Raw genomic sequence first — 13,828 nt, 5'->3', positions numbered from 1 at the left:
GTCATGTAGTATACTGTGAAACAAAATAAAGCATTCTTGTTTGTAGTTGTCAAAGTGGAGAAAGGATCATAGTTTTTGTCATTATTGTGGCAAATTTGCCACATTTGCAAACTTTGTCCAAACACGAATAAATACTGCAAGGAGGGCAAAAATAACATGTCAGGGCTTTATAAGTGCACTTGAAAACAATGTGATAAAATGGGTGGAAGCGTAAAGCATGATTATGGCAGTGTGCCGTTTGGTTTCTATGAATAGAAAGTAAAACAGAGCAAATGTCGATTTTCACTGGAGGCTTTGTTGTGCAATGGCTACCCTGTTGACGGTGAACTTGAAGACAGTGTCATGAAATGCTCTTGTGAGCACCGTGGACCAGTTCTCCTGATGACAGCAGATTCAATTCATTGCAAAGGCATTTGAATTGCTCACTAGTGCCTCATTTTTCATAGGGAAAAGGCTTCCCTTTTCGCATCAGCAAAAGTGGATAGCATATTGTAACAAAAGTGCTGAGGAGGAATAACTATCCACTGGCACAAACTGTTGGTACAAAAGAGGTCCCATCGGCCACTGCAGTTTGTAAATGCGGCAAAAAAAACCTGAAGCTGCTATCGACGGGAGAGCACCAAAACCAGCATTCACCTCAAGACGTGTACAGATCGTCTGGGGCGATTGCTGGCAAGCACCTGAGGAGCCCAGTGCATGCTGCTCATTGCTTGAGGGCAGTGTTGCGCATGCATAGAACCGCTTAGTCATCGCCGATGATGTGCTGTGGGATGTCGTCACCAAAACCTGTCCCAGGATGAGAATCCTTACAGTTCCCGTGCCATATTCAGCTCGCTCAATGAATGAGCATATTGATGAAACAAGGTATGTTTTATAGTTGACTGCATTAAATAATTTTGTTTGAATTTTATTCACATCAAACCCAGAGGTCAACTTACAATCTACATTGATTTATATTCATGGTCATACACTCGTACACCGATCAATACATAACTAAGACTCACTGGGTGTAAGGTTATCATAAAGCAATGTAAGGGCTACAACAACACCAGCTCAAGACGGCTCTGCATTAAGCTCTGCTATCTAAGGGGCTTCAGTGTGCTCAGCAGAGCATTATTTTTTCATTTTGCCTCAATCAGTATACAGACAAGAATAAAAAACCCGTTAATTTGTCATCATAAGCAGAACGTCGCACACTTGAGCAAGTTGTGCCAAGCTAGGCAGACTTGGCCATTTACCACACACACACAAGCAAGCAAACGTAAGAGAAGTGCCAGTCACTGCCCACCTGAAGTGGAGCTTAACTGTTCCACAGCCTCCGTAGTCTGCACGCTCCTAGACTCACTCCCTGGTTTCAACGAACAGCCGACAGATTTGTCAGCCAGAGGCAAGCTGTGCTGCATGCCAACCTCGACCTGACCAAGGACCTTTGAAGGGACGTGGCGTACCCTTTTGGCAGTGATGCTTTCAGCTAGGCTCATCGCATTTGTGAGGCCTGCAGAAAATAGGTGGGGCAATTGCAGTCCTGTTACAGCATGAAGAGCAAGAGGTAAATACAACAGAATAAATACAGGCGCATAGCCAAGCAACACAAAATAACCCTCCCGGTTCAGTATTTTTCAAGGCCTACAAAGGACAATCCACATTGAATACTCAAAAGCACAGCAACCTATTTTTTGTGGAAGGCTTACGACAGCAGAACCTATTTGAGACACTCGGCGAATGAGTTTAGGAGAAAATGTACGGCTATGGAGAATTGCAGTGCGAATGTTTACTGTACGCTATGCATCTACAAAACTTGTTCGAACCGTTCAAAAAAAAAAATTGTTTTTATGTGCCAAAACCGCCATCTGATTATGAGCCACAATGTAGTGGGCAACACCGGAAATATGAGACACTTGGGGTTCTTTAACACGCACCTACAACATGGGCGTTTTCGAATTTCATTCCCATCGAAATTAGGCCACAGTGGCCGGTTTCCATCCCATAACCGCATGTGTAGCAGCCCAACACTATAGCCGCTAAGCAACCACAGTGGGTCTTGAACAATTTCAGGGGCCCGTTAAAGAGCATGAGGGTGTCAAAATCTGTAGTCTGCCATTACGGCATGCTTCATAATCTGATTGTAGTTTTGACACATACAACCCCATAATTATATTTATGTTTAACACATCTGCCATGATACGATGTGCCATGCGAGGGAATGACAATGCTCAACCTTCCTATAGGTCATGAACAGTGACGTACAACTCCTCAAGAAATCGGTTCCTTTAGTAACGGAGGCATGACAAAACTTTATCAAAGGTGTGCAATATTAGCTAGGAAGAGTACAAGCCCTATGCTCTAGTTGGTAAGATTGCTGGTTAATTAGAGCGTGAACTTCTGTGAAGAAAATGTGCAGGGTCCATAGATGATAACTGTCAATGTAAGGGAATAGCCTAAAGGAATGAAACGGTGAACAAACAAAAGAACAAGCAAATGAAGGAACAAGGAAAAGGGAACGAATGTTTTCCTAGGAGAGCCCGACCACCAACCATTACAGACCTCCAACTAAGAACGAAAATGATCGAAAAAGTCAAAGAAATTCACTTCAAAAGATTTCATCGCAGCTGCACGTCCACGTCATAATGAAATGCAGAGTACACAACACTGCTAAACATAAAGCCCAGAGCAAGTGGCAAAGTTTCAATAGTATGCCACCATACAAACAATATAGAAACAGTTGCCGATCACAACTCAGACAAACACCGAGACATCTAAGTATACCTGCAGCCTTGCAGAGCTATTTCTGATGCCGACACAATTTAAGCCATTGTTTCGGCCGACTGGCATTTCCTATGTACGAGAGCTGATATATAAACACTTTCACCACCATTCACTGACAGCTTGTGGCGCAGAAACTGCATTGTACAGCTAGCCACAGTCTTATGACAATGAGTCAAGACATTGAGGATGCAACTGGCAAGTGATAGTGCAATTGACACAAAATATGCTGAAAAGCAACAGTATTCGCACAGTGAAATTACTCACAGCTGTGGATGTTCAGTCGCAGTTCGTAACATAATTACTTCTGTATGATTTATTGTCTCGGGACAGCTCTACACAAGATTTGTGGATTTTTCTACTGTTTCTTTTGTGATGACATCAGGCACCAAGGGCACTACAGTATTATAAGAGTTCTGGCCTAGACAATTTTATATTCGAATTTAATGCTTTGTGGGAACTTCCAACAGATAACTGCTCGGCCTTACTGGCCTAGATCTGAAGATCCCTTGCCACCTGAATGGCACAACAGTGAATGGGTGTCACGCATCAGTCAAACGACACTTAATTCAATCTTCCTTTACTGTTGCAGCTGAAGTATTAGAAGCATCAGAATTCCTTGAGCAAATGCATATACATACCTGTTTCTGGACTGAGCCAACCAGCAGCAATCAGCACTTGCGGCTAATTGTTGTAAACGGTGCAGAGATGGCCTATATCTTGACGGGCACAACTAAGATCAGCAGAAGCTGTAACGACAGCAGTAGCACAGTAAAACAAATTAGACAAATGACGGTACAAACATCCAGGGATATGTGCCTTGAGCACTTCACCGCATAACTGCCGCAAAGTGAAACATGTGCTCCTCGCGCAACCAGGAAAAATGTTTTTAGCTGTAGGCAGCACGAGTCTGTAGCGTTTGTCTGGGTGGCTCGTAATAGATATCCTAAAATCAGCATACAAAATTAAGGCAGACTGACAACCTGTGTAATATGCCGCATTAGTGTTATTACAATGTCGACCACGGATGCAAAGCTACCCGCATGACATATTGTTACAAGGCGGGAGACGTCTATTTAGAAGGATCGGCACTAAAGCAATGGATGGAGCGATGCCGCCAGAGCAAAAACAAGATCCTCCTCTTCCCGCGCTCTTTTTCTTCTTCGTGTGTACAAGCGTTCCGCTACAACATGAACAAAGATAGCAACGGACGTAGGTATAATGAGCCGATTCGTGCGCTCATCCATGTTTACCTTTGAAGGTGCTCGTAAGCGACAGCGGCAGGGAAGTGAATTTGTATACCTGCTCGCTCACCACGTGCCGTAAACACAGCCACCACAACTCCACCACAGAATCACGTGAAGTCGTGCACAGAACACAAGCAAACAAAGTATGGTGTACTAGAGTACGGGTAGTGGATCGAGGGAGCGCGCGGGCATGCGCGAGCGTGAAGCGGAAAATCCGTAACATCTTTGCGGCCGCGAGGCGGCGCTATGGAGCCTTTCACTGTAGATCTGCAGGAATTAATGGACATATGTGGTACAGAAGGAGACAGATTAGGCTTGAAGTTTAGCAAAGAGAAATCAGCAGTCATGATTTTTAATGATAACATTTGCGGCGAGCATCAGATACAGAAGGCCACGCTGGAGATAGTAGATAGATACAAGTACCCTGCGGTGTGAATAAATAATGGCATTGAGTATTTGACAGAGTACGAAAAATATCTAACGACTAAAGGTAACAGACGTGCAGCGATTATGAAGAGTAGGGCACTGTGGAACTACAATAGGTACGAGGTAGTACGAGGGATATGGAAGCGGGTAATGGTACCAGGCCTAACTTTTGCCAATGCAGTTCTATGTATTAGAACAGAGACCCGGCAACAGTTGGAAATTAGGCAACGTGGTGTGGGTAGGCTCGCTCTGGGAGCACATGGCAAGACACCAAATCTTGGAGTGCAGGGGGATCTGCTATGGTCTTCTTTCGAGGGCAGAGAGGCTAGTAGCAAGATAGCATTTGAGGTGCGATTGAGAAAAACGGGGGAAATTCGGTGGGCTAGGAAGGTTTTCAGTTACTTATACACGAGGAATGTTAATTGACACGAGGTGGAGGAAGCGAACTAGAAAACTGACAAGCAAATACTTGGGCAGTAGCGGGGGAACAAGTAAGGAATCATCTGTCAAGAAAAAGGTTAAGGAGGCAGAGAGGGGTATGTGGAGTACAGAGATGCAAACCAAATCGGCATTGGAGACGTACAGGACGTTTAAGCAAGAAATAGCCAAAGGAAATTTTTACGATAACTCTAAGGGAAGCTCATTGTTGTTCGAAGCCAGGACAGGTGTACTGAGGACTAAAACGTACCGAGCCAGATACCAGGAGATAGATTTGGTGTGCGAGGCGTGTAGAGAGGAGGAGGAAACGGCTGAACACCTGATACTTGCTTGTACACTCACTCTTAAAACTGTTGCACCCTTTGGGGTGTAAATTTGTCCCACAACAATAATCGTCATCTGCCTTGCTTGCGTTTCCTTTCCTGAAAACTCGGCGCCCGCTACTTTTCTGTCGAGAATGCTGCGTCACACTGATAACGCGCATGCCGTTCGTGGCTGAGAAGTACCGGGCTCGCCGCATTAGAGAAAGGAAACGCGGGCAAGACGGCTGACGATTGTTGTTGTGGGACAAGATAAGCCCCAAAGGGTGTAAATTTTTCTAAGAGTGCTTAGAAAAATTTAACGGGGAACTATTCAAAGCCTTGGGTTTCAAAGACAGTGAAAGTAGAATAGACATTGAACAGGTAGAAATAACTAAACGGAGGCTATCTGATTGGTGGACAATATCAACGCAAAAGCAAAGGAGTAAATACATAGGTATGCATACATACAGAACCATTAAAGGCTAGGTGGCGCGCGCCGCCGCCGCCCGATTCAAAGCGTTGAGCCACTATCATCCATCCATCCATCCTGAAAAATCCCTCAATTTCCCAAAGTAGCGCCATTCGGTTCCCTCATCCTCCACTCGGCGCGGCCTCGACGGTGGCGCCGCCGGTGGTGGGCCTGCCGTAGCAGACGACGGCTAACACGCTACGGGAGGAAATCCGCAGAAAAGTTCGTTCGAGCCCTGCGGAGCAGTTTTTTCAATCCAGATCTTTCCTTGTCAGTCGGTAACTGGCCTTTAGAATTTCGTGTTGGAATAGCGGAAGAAATAGAGAAAATGACCCCTATTCAAGGCGTATTTAAGGCGTAAAGCGCGCGACGTTGAGAGTTCGTGTTGCTGAAACACGACGCAAGCACGCGGTGTACTCAAACACGCGTGTAATTACCAAAGTTTCAGGTGTTGACAGCTTGAAAGTATGTGTACGTGGTTTCGTAGGTTCATACGAACCAGCAGGACACTATTGTTCGGTCGGCGCACGCGAGATTCCGACCGTGTGCGGTCAGCAATGCCTGGCAACAGGGCCGTTTTTATGCGAAGCATATTACGAGAGCTCAACCCAGCTCCTAAGGCGCGGCGGTGTCGCCTTCAATACCACGTAACACCGTGACGTCACGACAGAGGAGAACTGGGGCTCCAACTCGCGCCGTCGCTCGCGGCGTCGCGACGGTATATAAGCAGCTGCGCTTGCCTCTGCTAGACACTCACGAGGTGAGATGCCTGGTGGAGACAGAGCTGCTCGTTGGAATGGGAAGCGAAGGTTGCGGCGTGCTACAGAGACTGATTTTCTAGGTGGCTTTGGCTCAATTCTTGCAAGATGGGCTGGGTGGGAATCGAACCAGGGTCTCCGGAGTGTGAGACGGAGACGCTACCACTGAGCCACGAGTACGATGCTTCAAAGCGGTACAAAAGCGCCTCTAGTGAATGCGGTGTTGCTTTAGAAACGAGCTGTTTCTAAGGCTCAGGCGTGCGTCGCTTGCTCAGGCGCAAATTTAGTTGCCGCGCCGAACGCTGCGTTGCTCTACGCTCACCGCGTCCAATGCGGGGCGCGTAGTCGATGCGCCGTAGCCCATTGTCTTACACCCCTTGGCGGGTCGACGGGAACGCTGTCGCGTTCCACTCTTGAAGGCGAAGCAGAGTAACGCATGAGTTGTTTCTTCATCTAGCCGAACCAAATATAGCCAAGCAACAGCAGTTCACCAGGCTAAACAGTGGTTCAACAACTAAAATAAAGGCTAGTATGCTTCGCATCCTGGGCTTAACCTTAGCTAAGCCACAGCCATTTTTTCATTGCGGGGTGCTTTGGTAATCGCGACGATATATATATATATATATATATATATATATATATATATATATATATATATATATATATATATATATATAAGTACTGCTCCAGGAGGACACATGTAATGGCTATCGGAGGCCTCTGAAGAGCACGTAACATTACACTAATGCAGGCGTCGCAGGGTGTGTTCGCATACAAAATTGGCTGTCCGCGTTCTTATACCCCCTTGGCATGCACAGGCTTCGGCGAGCCCCATCCAGCCCTGGTTCTAGCTTTGGTGTTCCCGTTGCCGCTTTGGTGCCCTGGAAGCGCCGTCAATAATACGAAATAATGGCAAGTTCTAACAACTAGTAAATCAAATTTATTGAAGAAATACAATCGCGCCGAGGCGCCAACTTCTAAAGCAGCGCTAGCGCGCGATTATTATGAAACGTCAACGAGAAATTTACCGGCCCACGTACGACTCTACGATCAAAGTGCACGTTAAACATCCCCAGGCAAGCTAGATAATGTTATCCGAAGCCATCCACTACGACCTCCATCCTAGCTTTAGTCGCTTCGGAACGTTAAAAACATTAATCACCACAAACCAAATCAACACATGCGGGCGTACATTCGAAGCTAAAAGACTGCATCGTAAGTCATAGTGAGCCTTGCAAAAGCGTCGACAATGTGCTAACGTCTGGTGGAGCTCAAAACACACCCTGAATAAAGTCGCTTTTATGTCACAGGCCAGCTGCAGATGCGTGCATTTCACCGCAAGACGAAACTACATGAAACAAAGAGCACATTCGAAAAACAAAAGTCAAACAACGCGCTAAAAACCACGCAGAGCATGAACACACACTTTTTCGAAGCGGAAGGCGTGAATTAGGCTCAAGATAAGAGGTTGTGAGTAGCCGTGGCCCTTACTTCATTAAGCCGTACGTCTTGGCTACTTCTTCGAAGTCAGCCCGCCGATCCTGCGAATCCACACTTCTTTTTGCGTTGTGCCCGCCGGAAGGCAAAGCAAAAAGCTTTATGCCCTCGCTGTGTCTGTTGCGGCAACCGAAGGCGCAGCAGCATGGCATCGCAATTAAGTTGTCGGCCCTGCACATTCTATCACGCTAACGGGCTCCGTCAGTCCGCCTGCCGTACTTTCATCGCGCAGGCCCAACAATGGAGGTCGGCGCGCGCTGCAAAGAAAACATATACAAAAGCGCGGCGCCTGCTTTCACGTGACACAGATTGGCCAATGGGGGAGCGGAGGAGGCTGGGTCGACAGGAGGCGTGGAGGAGGACGCGCGAGGGTGAGCGGGGTGGCGGAAAGACTAAGAATGGCGCTACTTTTGAAAAATTAAAGGGCTTTATTTCACTGTATTTTTTTTTCGTGGAGTTGTCTACGTGGTTGGTCGTGGTTCACGGACGCTCCTGTGCACGAGAGAGTAAAACTTTATTCAGTGTAAATAAAATAAGGCACGATAGTTGGAGCCCCTATTCCAGGGCCCCAATGGCATGAGCAGCTCGCTGGGCTTGGTCCAGAAGAGCCAACAAGCTCTCCCGACCCTCGTCTGCAAGCCATGCCTCTCACTGCCTATGCCTCATTAGTGGATGTTCGTGTAATATGGGACTGTCTGTGTGCGAAGGCCTCCTGAGGCACTCCCATGTGACGTGTTTTAGTATGGGTGTGTCTGTGCACCACGGGCACTCGTCAGTGAACCTCGTGGGGTGTATTCTGTGTAGGTGGTGCAGGTTGGGGTATGTATTCGTCTGAATACGACGCCAGTCCCTCTCCTGTTCGCTGTTTAAATCGGAGTGAGGATGTCCAAAACGTCTCCGCTCCTGCCTTTGCTGTAGGAGGATGTCACGAGAATTCGGTGGAAGGTCGTCGCTAGGCCATGCCGTTCCTCGGACGTTCAAACCTCGAGCAATACGGTCTGCCCTAGCGTTTCCTGCCAGTCGCTCGTGTGCCGGATACCAGACGATAGTGTGGTGTGCCCCTCTAGTTGAGTGCCTAAAATTTTGATTATTGATTTGGGTGCCGTTCCTTGTAAAAACAGGCGGCAAACCGCTTGTGAGTCGGATAATGACAGCCGAATTGGTTTGGCGCTCGGCGTCCTGAATGGCCAAGGCGATGGCTGCAGCCTCTGCCACGCATGCCAAGGCGGTTTTGAAGGATGCCGTTGTTATGTTGTTGTTGCATGTAGAGACTATGGTGAAAGTGTCTGAGCTGGCTCGACTGGAATCCGTATAATACACCCCCGGTCCCATGCCGAAACGTTTGTGAAGGGTCTTTGCCCTTGCTCTGCGTCGTCCGGGATGGTACTTGGGGTGCATGTTTTTGGGAATTGGGGCCACCGCGATGTGCGATCGAACATTGCGGTCTATCTGTGCCGTTTCCTCTCCGCAATACTGGGGTCTCACGGGAAAGCCTAACCTAGCCAATACTTCCCTGCCCTGAGTTGAAGAACAAAGTCGTTCTTTCTGGGCATATAATGTCGCGACTGCGTACTCGTCAAAAGTATTGTGCAGGCCCAGTCCCTCGAATCTGTCTGTGCTAGCGCATTCGGGAAGACCAAGGGCGGCTTTGAAGGCTTTTCTTATTATTGCGTTTGCCTGCTTAATCTCTTCGTTTGTCAAGGCCTGACACGGAATGGCGTATGTGAGTCGGCTAATTACGAATGCGTGAACCAGGCTGATGGTCTCTCCCTCAGTTAGGCCGTCTCTGCTTCTTGCCACTCTCCTTATCATTCTGGCCACGTTTCCTGTGACCGCCTTTAGTTTTTGTAGGGTGTGAGATGTTCCAGCATTCTGCTGTATCCACATCCCCAATATCCCTCATATTCTGAGTGTCTCCACTTCACGAATTGGCGCCCCGTCGAGAGTCAGAGTGAGCGGCACCCAGTCCTTCTTTCTTGCGTATTTCGCACGCGCCCGAATGAATTCCGGTTTTTCGGGTGCGCATGCCATGTCCGCCGCCCTCGCGTATTCCACAACTGCGTCTATGGCCTTTTGAAGGGTTTCTTGCTTGTCCCCGTATACGACCCCTGGTGAGCCCAGAACGTGATATCATCGGCATATATCGCACCACCGAGATTCGGGTGTTTCTCCAGGGCTAGCTTTCTCATCCCTACATTGAATAGCAGTGGAGAGAGTATAGCTCCCTGAGGGGTACCTCTGTCGGGACAGTCGAAGGTGTCGGACCTCGTGGAGCCTAATCCAATTGTGGCCGTGCGGTGGCTGAGGAACGACCGCACGTCGTTATAAATTCGCGTTCCGCAGTTCACCGCTTCCAGTCCCTCCAGAATAGCGTGGTGGGAGATGCTCTCGAAGGCCTTTTTGATGTCCAATGTCAGTACAAATTTTTCTTCCGACCCTCTGTTGGGGTGCAGGACCTCGTGCTTTAGTAGTAGAAAAACGTCCTGCGCTGACACGTGGGGTCGGAAACCGAACACGTTGGAGGGGAACATGTTGTTTAGCTCTATGTGGTTCGAGGGCCGGACTTGCACAACCTTTTCAAAGAGTTTCCCCGCGCACGACGTTAGGGAGATGGGCCGAAGGTTGATGGTGTTACGAGGCTTACCTGGTTTTGGAATAAGAATAATTTTTGCTTCCTTCCATTCTTTTGGAAGGACGCCGTCCTCTGTCCAGACCGTGTCGTTAAAGAATTTGGTCAAGCTCTTTAGCGTGTCTCACTTAGATTGCGAATCTTTGCGTTCGTGACCTGATCTACCCCTGGGGTCGTGTTTTTCTTGAAGGAGCGTGCCGCTGCATAAACCTCTTCAAAGGTTATGGGGGCGTCCAGTTCCGGTTGGTCCTGACCTTCGTAAACGGGTTTGGTGGATTGCCCGGTCGGTACAGTTCCTACGTATATCTCTTTAATTTTGTCTATCATATCAGCTTCCCGGCCTTCAAACTCGTTTTCAAGCAGGTTGAGTGTGCGATTCGCGACTGTTTTTGTTCCTCCCGGGTCAATCATACTTCGAAGAATGCGCCATGTTTTCTTTGTAGTCAACGTACCCCGAAGCGAGTCGCTGAACTGACGCCAATTGCTGTCGCTTAACTTTTGTGCGTATTCGTTAGCTTCCTGCGCTAGCTGAGCTATCCGTATCCTGAGTTTGCGATTAAGCTTCTGCCTTTTCCACCTTTTTGTGAGGCCTCTCCGGGCTTCCCAGAGGTGCAAGAGGTGACGATCCACGGCTGGAGCCTCCGTTGTCGTTTCAATTGCTTTTGTGACCCTAGGGTGAATAACTCGGATCCGCTCGGCCCATTCTCCTACGTCTGTTATGCTGCCGGTTGTTTTCTGTTTTTCACGAAATTTGGTCCAGTCAGATAGCCTTGCCTTGCCAATAGCCCTTCAGCGATTTCGTTCGTCGCTAAATACACTTTTTATCTTTATTAGCTAATGTTTTGAAGTGTTTTCTTTTGCATGGAGTAGGGGCGCAAATTTTGATTCTTGGTAGGAATAAACGTACCCGCTTTGTCTATGTCTGGCGGCTCCCCAGTTGGGCCTAGGTGGTAGGAGAGACCTATTTGATAGGCTTATTTAATTCTTTCAGCTCGCTCTTCGGATTCTTACATGGAGTAGCAAGTGATAATTCTTTATTTTTGTTTGGGATAGCGGTAGAAGTCGGCTTTGCGTGAGTGATTTGGCGAACTTGCTCGTTGGGCCTAGGGACGTAGGCTTAGCGATGAACGTGAAAGCCGCGGGGGACGGGGAACAAGTGCAATGCGACGAGTGCCTGCGATGGTGCTTCCTCGACGAGACTAAACTCCAGAATTTATCAGACGCGAAGGGGCCTAGCTTCACGTGCAGATCGTGCGAGGGCGTCAGGGAAGCCGTCCAAAAACTGGAAGGGAATTGGGCGGCTAAGTTCGAAGAGCTTAAGGCAGACCTGAGGGAGGAGCAGGAGAAGCGGGTAGCACTGCAGGCGAAAGTTGAAAATTTAGACAAGGTGGAGGCGGCCCACGCCGCGCAGTTAGTAAGGACTGTGGCCGAGCATGAGGACGAGAAAGAAAGGAGCGCCGAACTGAAAAAGCGGCTCGACGCACTTGAGACGCGGGCAGCGGAGAGTGTCGGGTCAGGACACCAAAGCGGTGGCAAAGGATCAGAAAGTAGGGTAGACCCTACAGGCGAATTGGGAGGCAGGGAGCCAAAGCAAGCGGTCGCCAGCCAGCTCGCCGCTGGTGAATCGGCGTAGCTATAGTGTACTAGAATAATGTTCTAAATAATGTTCTATAGTGTACTAGAATAATAATTATTTTAGTACACTATAGGCGTAGCTATTGGCCTCGAGCTCCACCACTGGAAAAGCTGGCGCCACCGTCGGCGGGACGTGCTAGGAGGGATCACGTGGACATAGCGGCCGCATCGGCTGCTTCGGGAGCGCCGAAGCGAGCTGAAAACGAGTTTAAATTCCCTCGTACGCTGCGGGCCTTATTTAGTGGCGAAATTTTCCCCCTTCGAGTGTCTCCTTTACAACGCTTGAAAGCACTACAATAGGTGGCTGCCATTGAAGGCGCGCAACATGGTCGACTACTGCTCGGTGCCGCAGGGCCGGACGCACGTAACGGAGGCCGGTGTCAGCCTTATTCACACGTAGCCGCAGGACAAGAAGCTGCGTGAAGCTTGGCTCGCGAAACATAAAACCGGCAAACGGTCATCGGCTACAACTCGGGTATGCAGCAAGCACAGACGCGAGGAAGATTTCTGCTACGGCGCCAGGTCTGCGATGTTCCGAAAACGCGCACTGAGACGCTCGCCCCAGTCCGCTGCCCGACTAATGCCATGATGGTTTGGTCTATGAACTTGTCGATGCTATAGATACTGGCAAGTTCAGTGGAGTGGAAAGGCAGCGGTAAGAAGCACATTTAAAGAAAGCATGGCATATGGTGATGTTTATGTTATGAATTCATGAACTGTATTACAAAAAATGAGCAGCGGGAAATTGCACGCTGTGAACACCGATAAACATACAGTGCGACGCAACTCGAGAAATAATATTGAAAGTTCAAAGAATTTAGAAGAAAAGAAATATTGAATCGTCGCGACGGCACATCACAGTCCCTGTAGGCATCGAAGTCTCTACAATGAAATTATTTTTGAACAGCTCTGATAGCGCCCGCGCAACAATGGTTGCTTGTATACTGTCAAATGCTCATATTCTGCGGCCTAAAGCTTATGGCACGGTGCGAAAACGCGCGCGCGGCGAAAGCGAAACGGTGCGCGGACAAGCATGTACACGCGCAGTCGGTCGCTGCGAATCTGCGCGATCGCTGCATTGAGGCTTCGTTCTATTACGCTCCATTTAGTTATACGAAAACTATAAGAACATATCTGACATAGTTTGCTCTCAGCGTTTACCTACCTTTCACGCAAGAAACCGGTTCGGGAGACTTCATCGCGGCGACCGCGCGCAGTGGCGTTCACTGTACGTATTCGGTAAAGAGATAATGTCTGTAAACGATTGTGTGCTTTCAGTTTGCCCAAGATTATTATTTAGACAGTAAAAAACTTCTCTCGTTTCTAAAGTACTTACAGAAATGTCCGGGGGAGCTCGCGCGTGGTGTTTTCAGTGAGCGCTGACAGCAAAACCTATGAGGAGCGCGCCACGTGATCCCTCATACTACGCCAGCGAGGCGCTTCCGATATATGGCGACTCCGTAACACCTCGCCGCCAATAGTGAAGCAGCGCAACACGCCCCGAGTGAGGCGACGCTGCAGCCACAGGAAGCTGGAAAGAGCGGCACCTACCTTGGGAGTCCGCCACGCGGAAAAAGCAGGAGCACAGGGGACAATGCCCTTTGTCGAGTCCGAATCACGCGGAAAAGGACACAGGGAAGCAGGGAGAGGTAGGAGAGAGTGAA

The 13,828-nt window shown here is 48.6% G+C and overlaps 2 protein-coding genes across 2 annotated transcripts in view; both read right to left on the bottom strand.

Annotated features, from left to right (window-relative positions):
* The window catches only part of LOC135896023 (gastrula zinc finger protein XlCGF57.1-like), a 127,607-nt gene extending 123,354 nt beyond the window's left edge, over window positions 1-4,253 (bottom strand). Inside the window, exons 1-3 of the mRNA XM_070523386.1 lie at window positions 4,017-4,253; window positions 3,405-3,512; window positions 1,289-1,495 (exon numbers count right to left, since the gene is read on the bottom strand). Coding sequence (XP_070379487.1) covers window positions 1,289-1,481 — 193 coding nt within the window. The 5' untranslated portion in view covers window positions 1,482-1,495; window positions 3,405-3,512; window positions 4,017-4,253. The remainder of the gene's footprint in view (window positions 1-1,288; window positions 1,496-3,404; window positions 3,513-4,016) is intronic.
* The window catches only part of LOC135896050 (gastrula zinc finger protein XlCGF57.1-like), a 110,083-nt gene that overhangs the window by 37,414 nt on the left and 58,841 nt on the right, over window positions 1-13,828 (bottom strand). The window lies entirely within an intron of this gene.

Source organism: Dermacentor albipictus, chromosome 8, assembly GCF_038994185.2.
Source record: "Dermacentor albipictus isolate Rhodes 1998 colony chromosome 8, USDA_Dalb.pri_finalv2, whole genome shotgun sequence".
NCBI lineage: Eukaryota > Metazoa > Arthropoda > Arachnida > Ixodida > Ixodidae > Dermacentor > Dermacentor albipictus.
The sequence above is the reverse complement of the archived record's forward strand: the minus strand, read 5'-3'. Positions and strand labels throughout refer to the sequence as shown.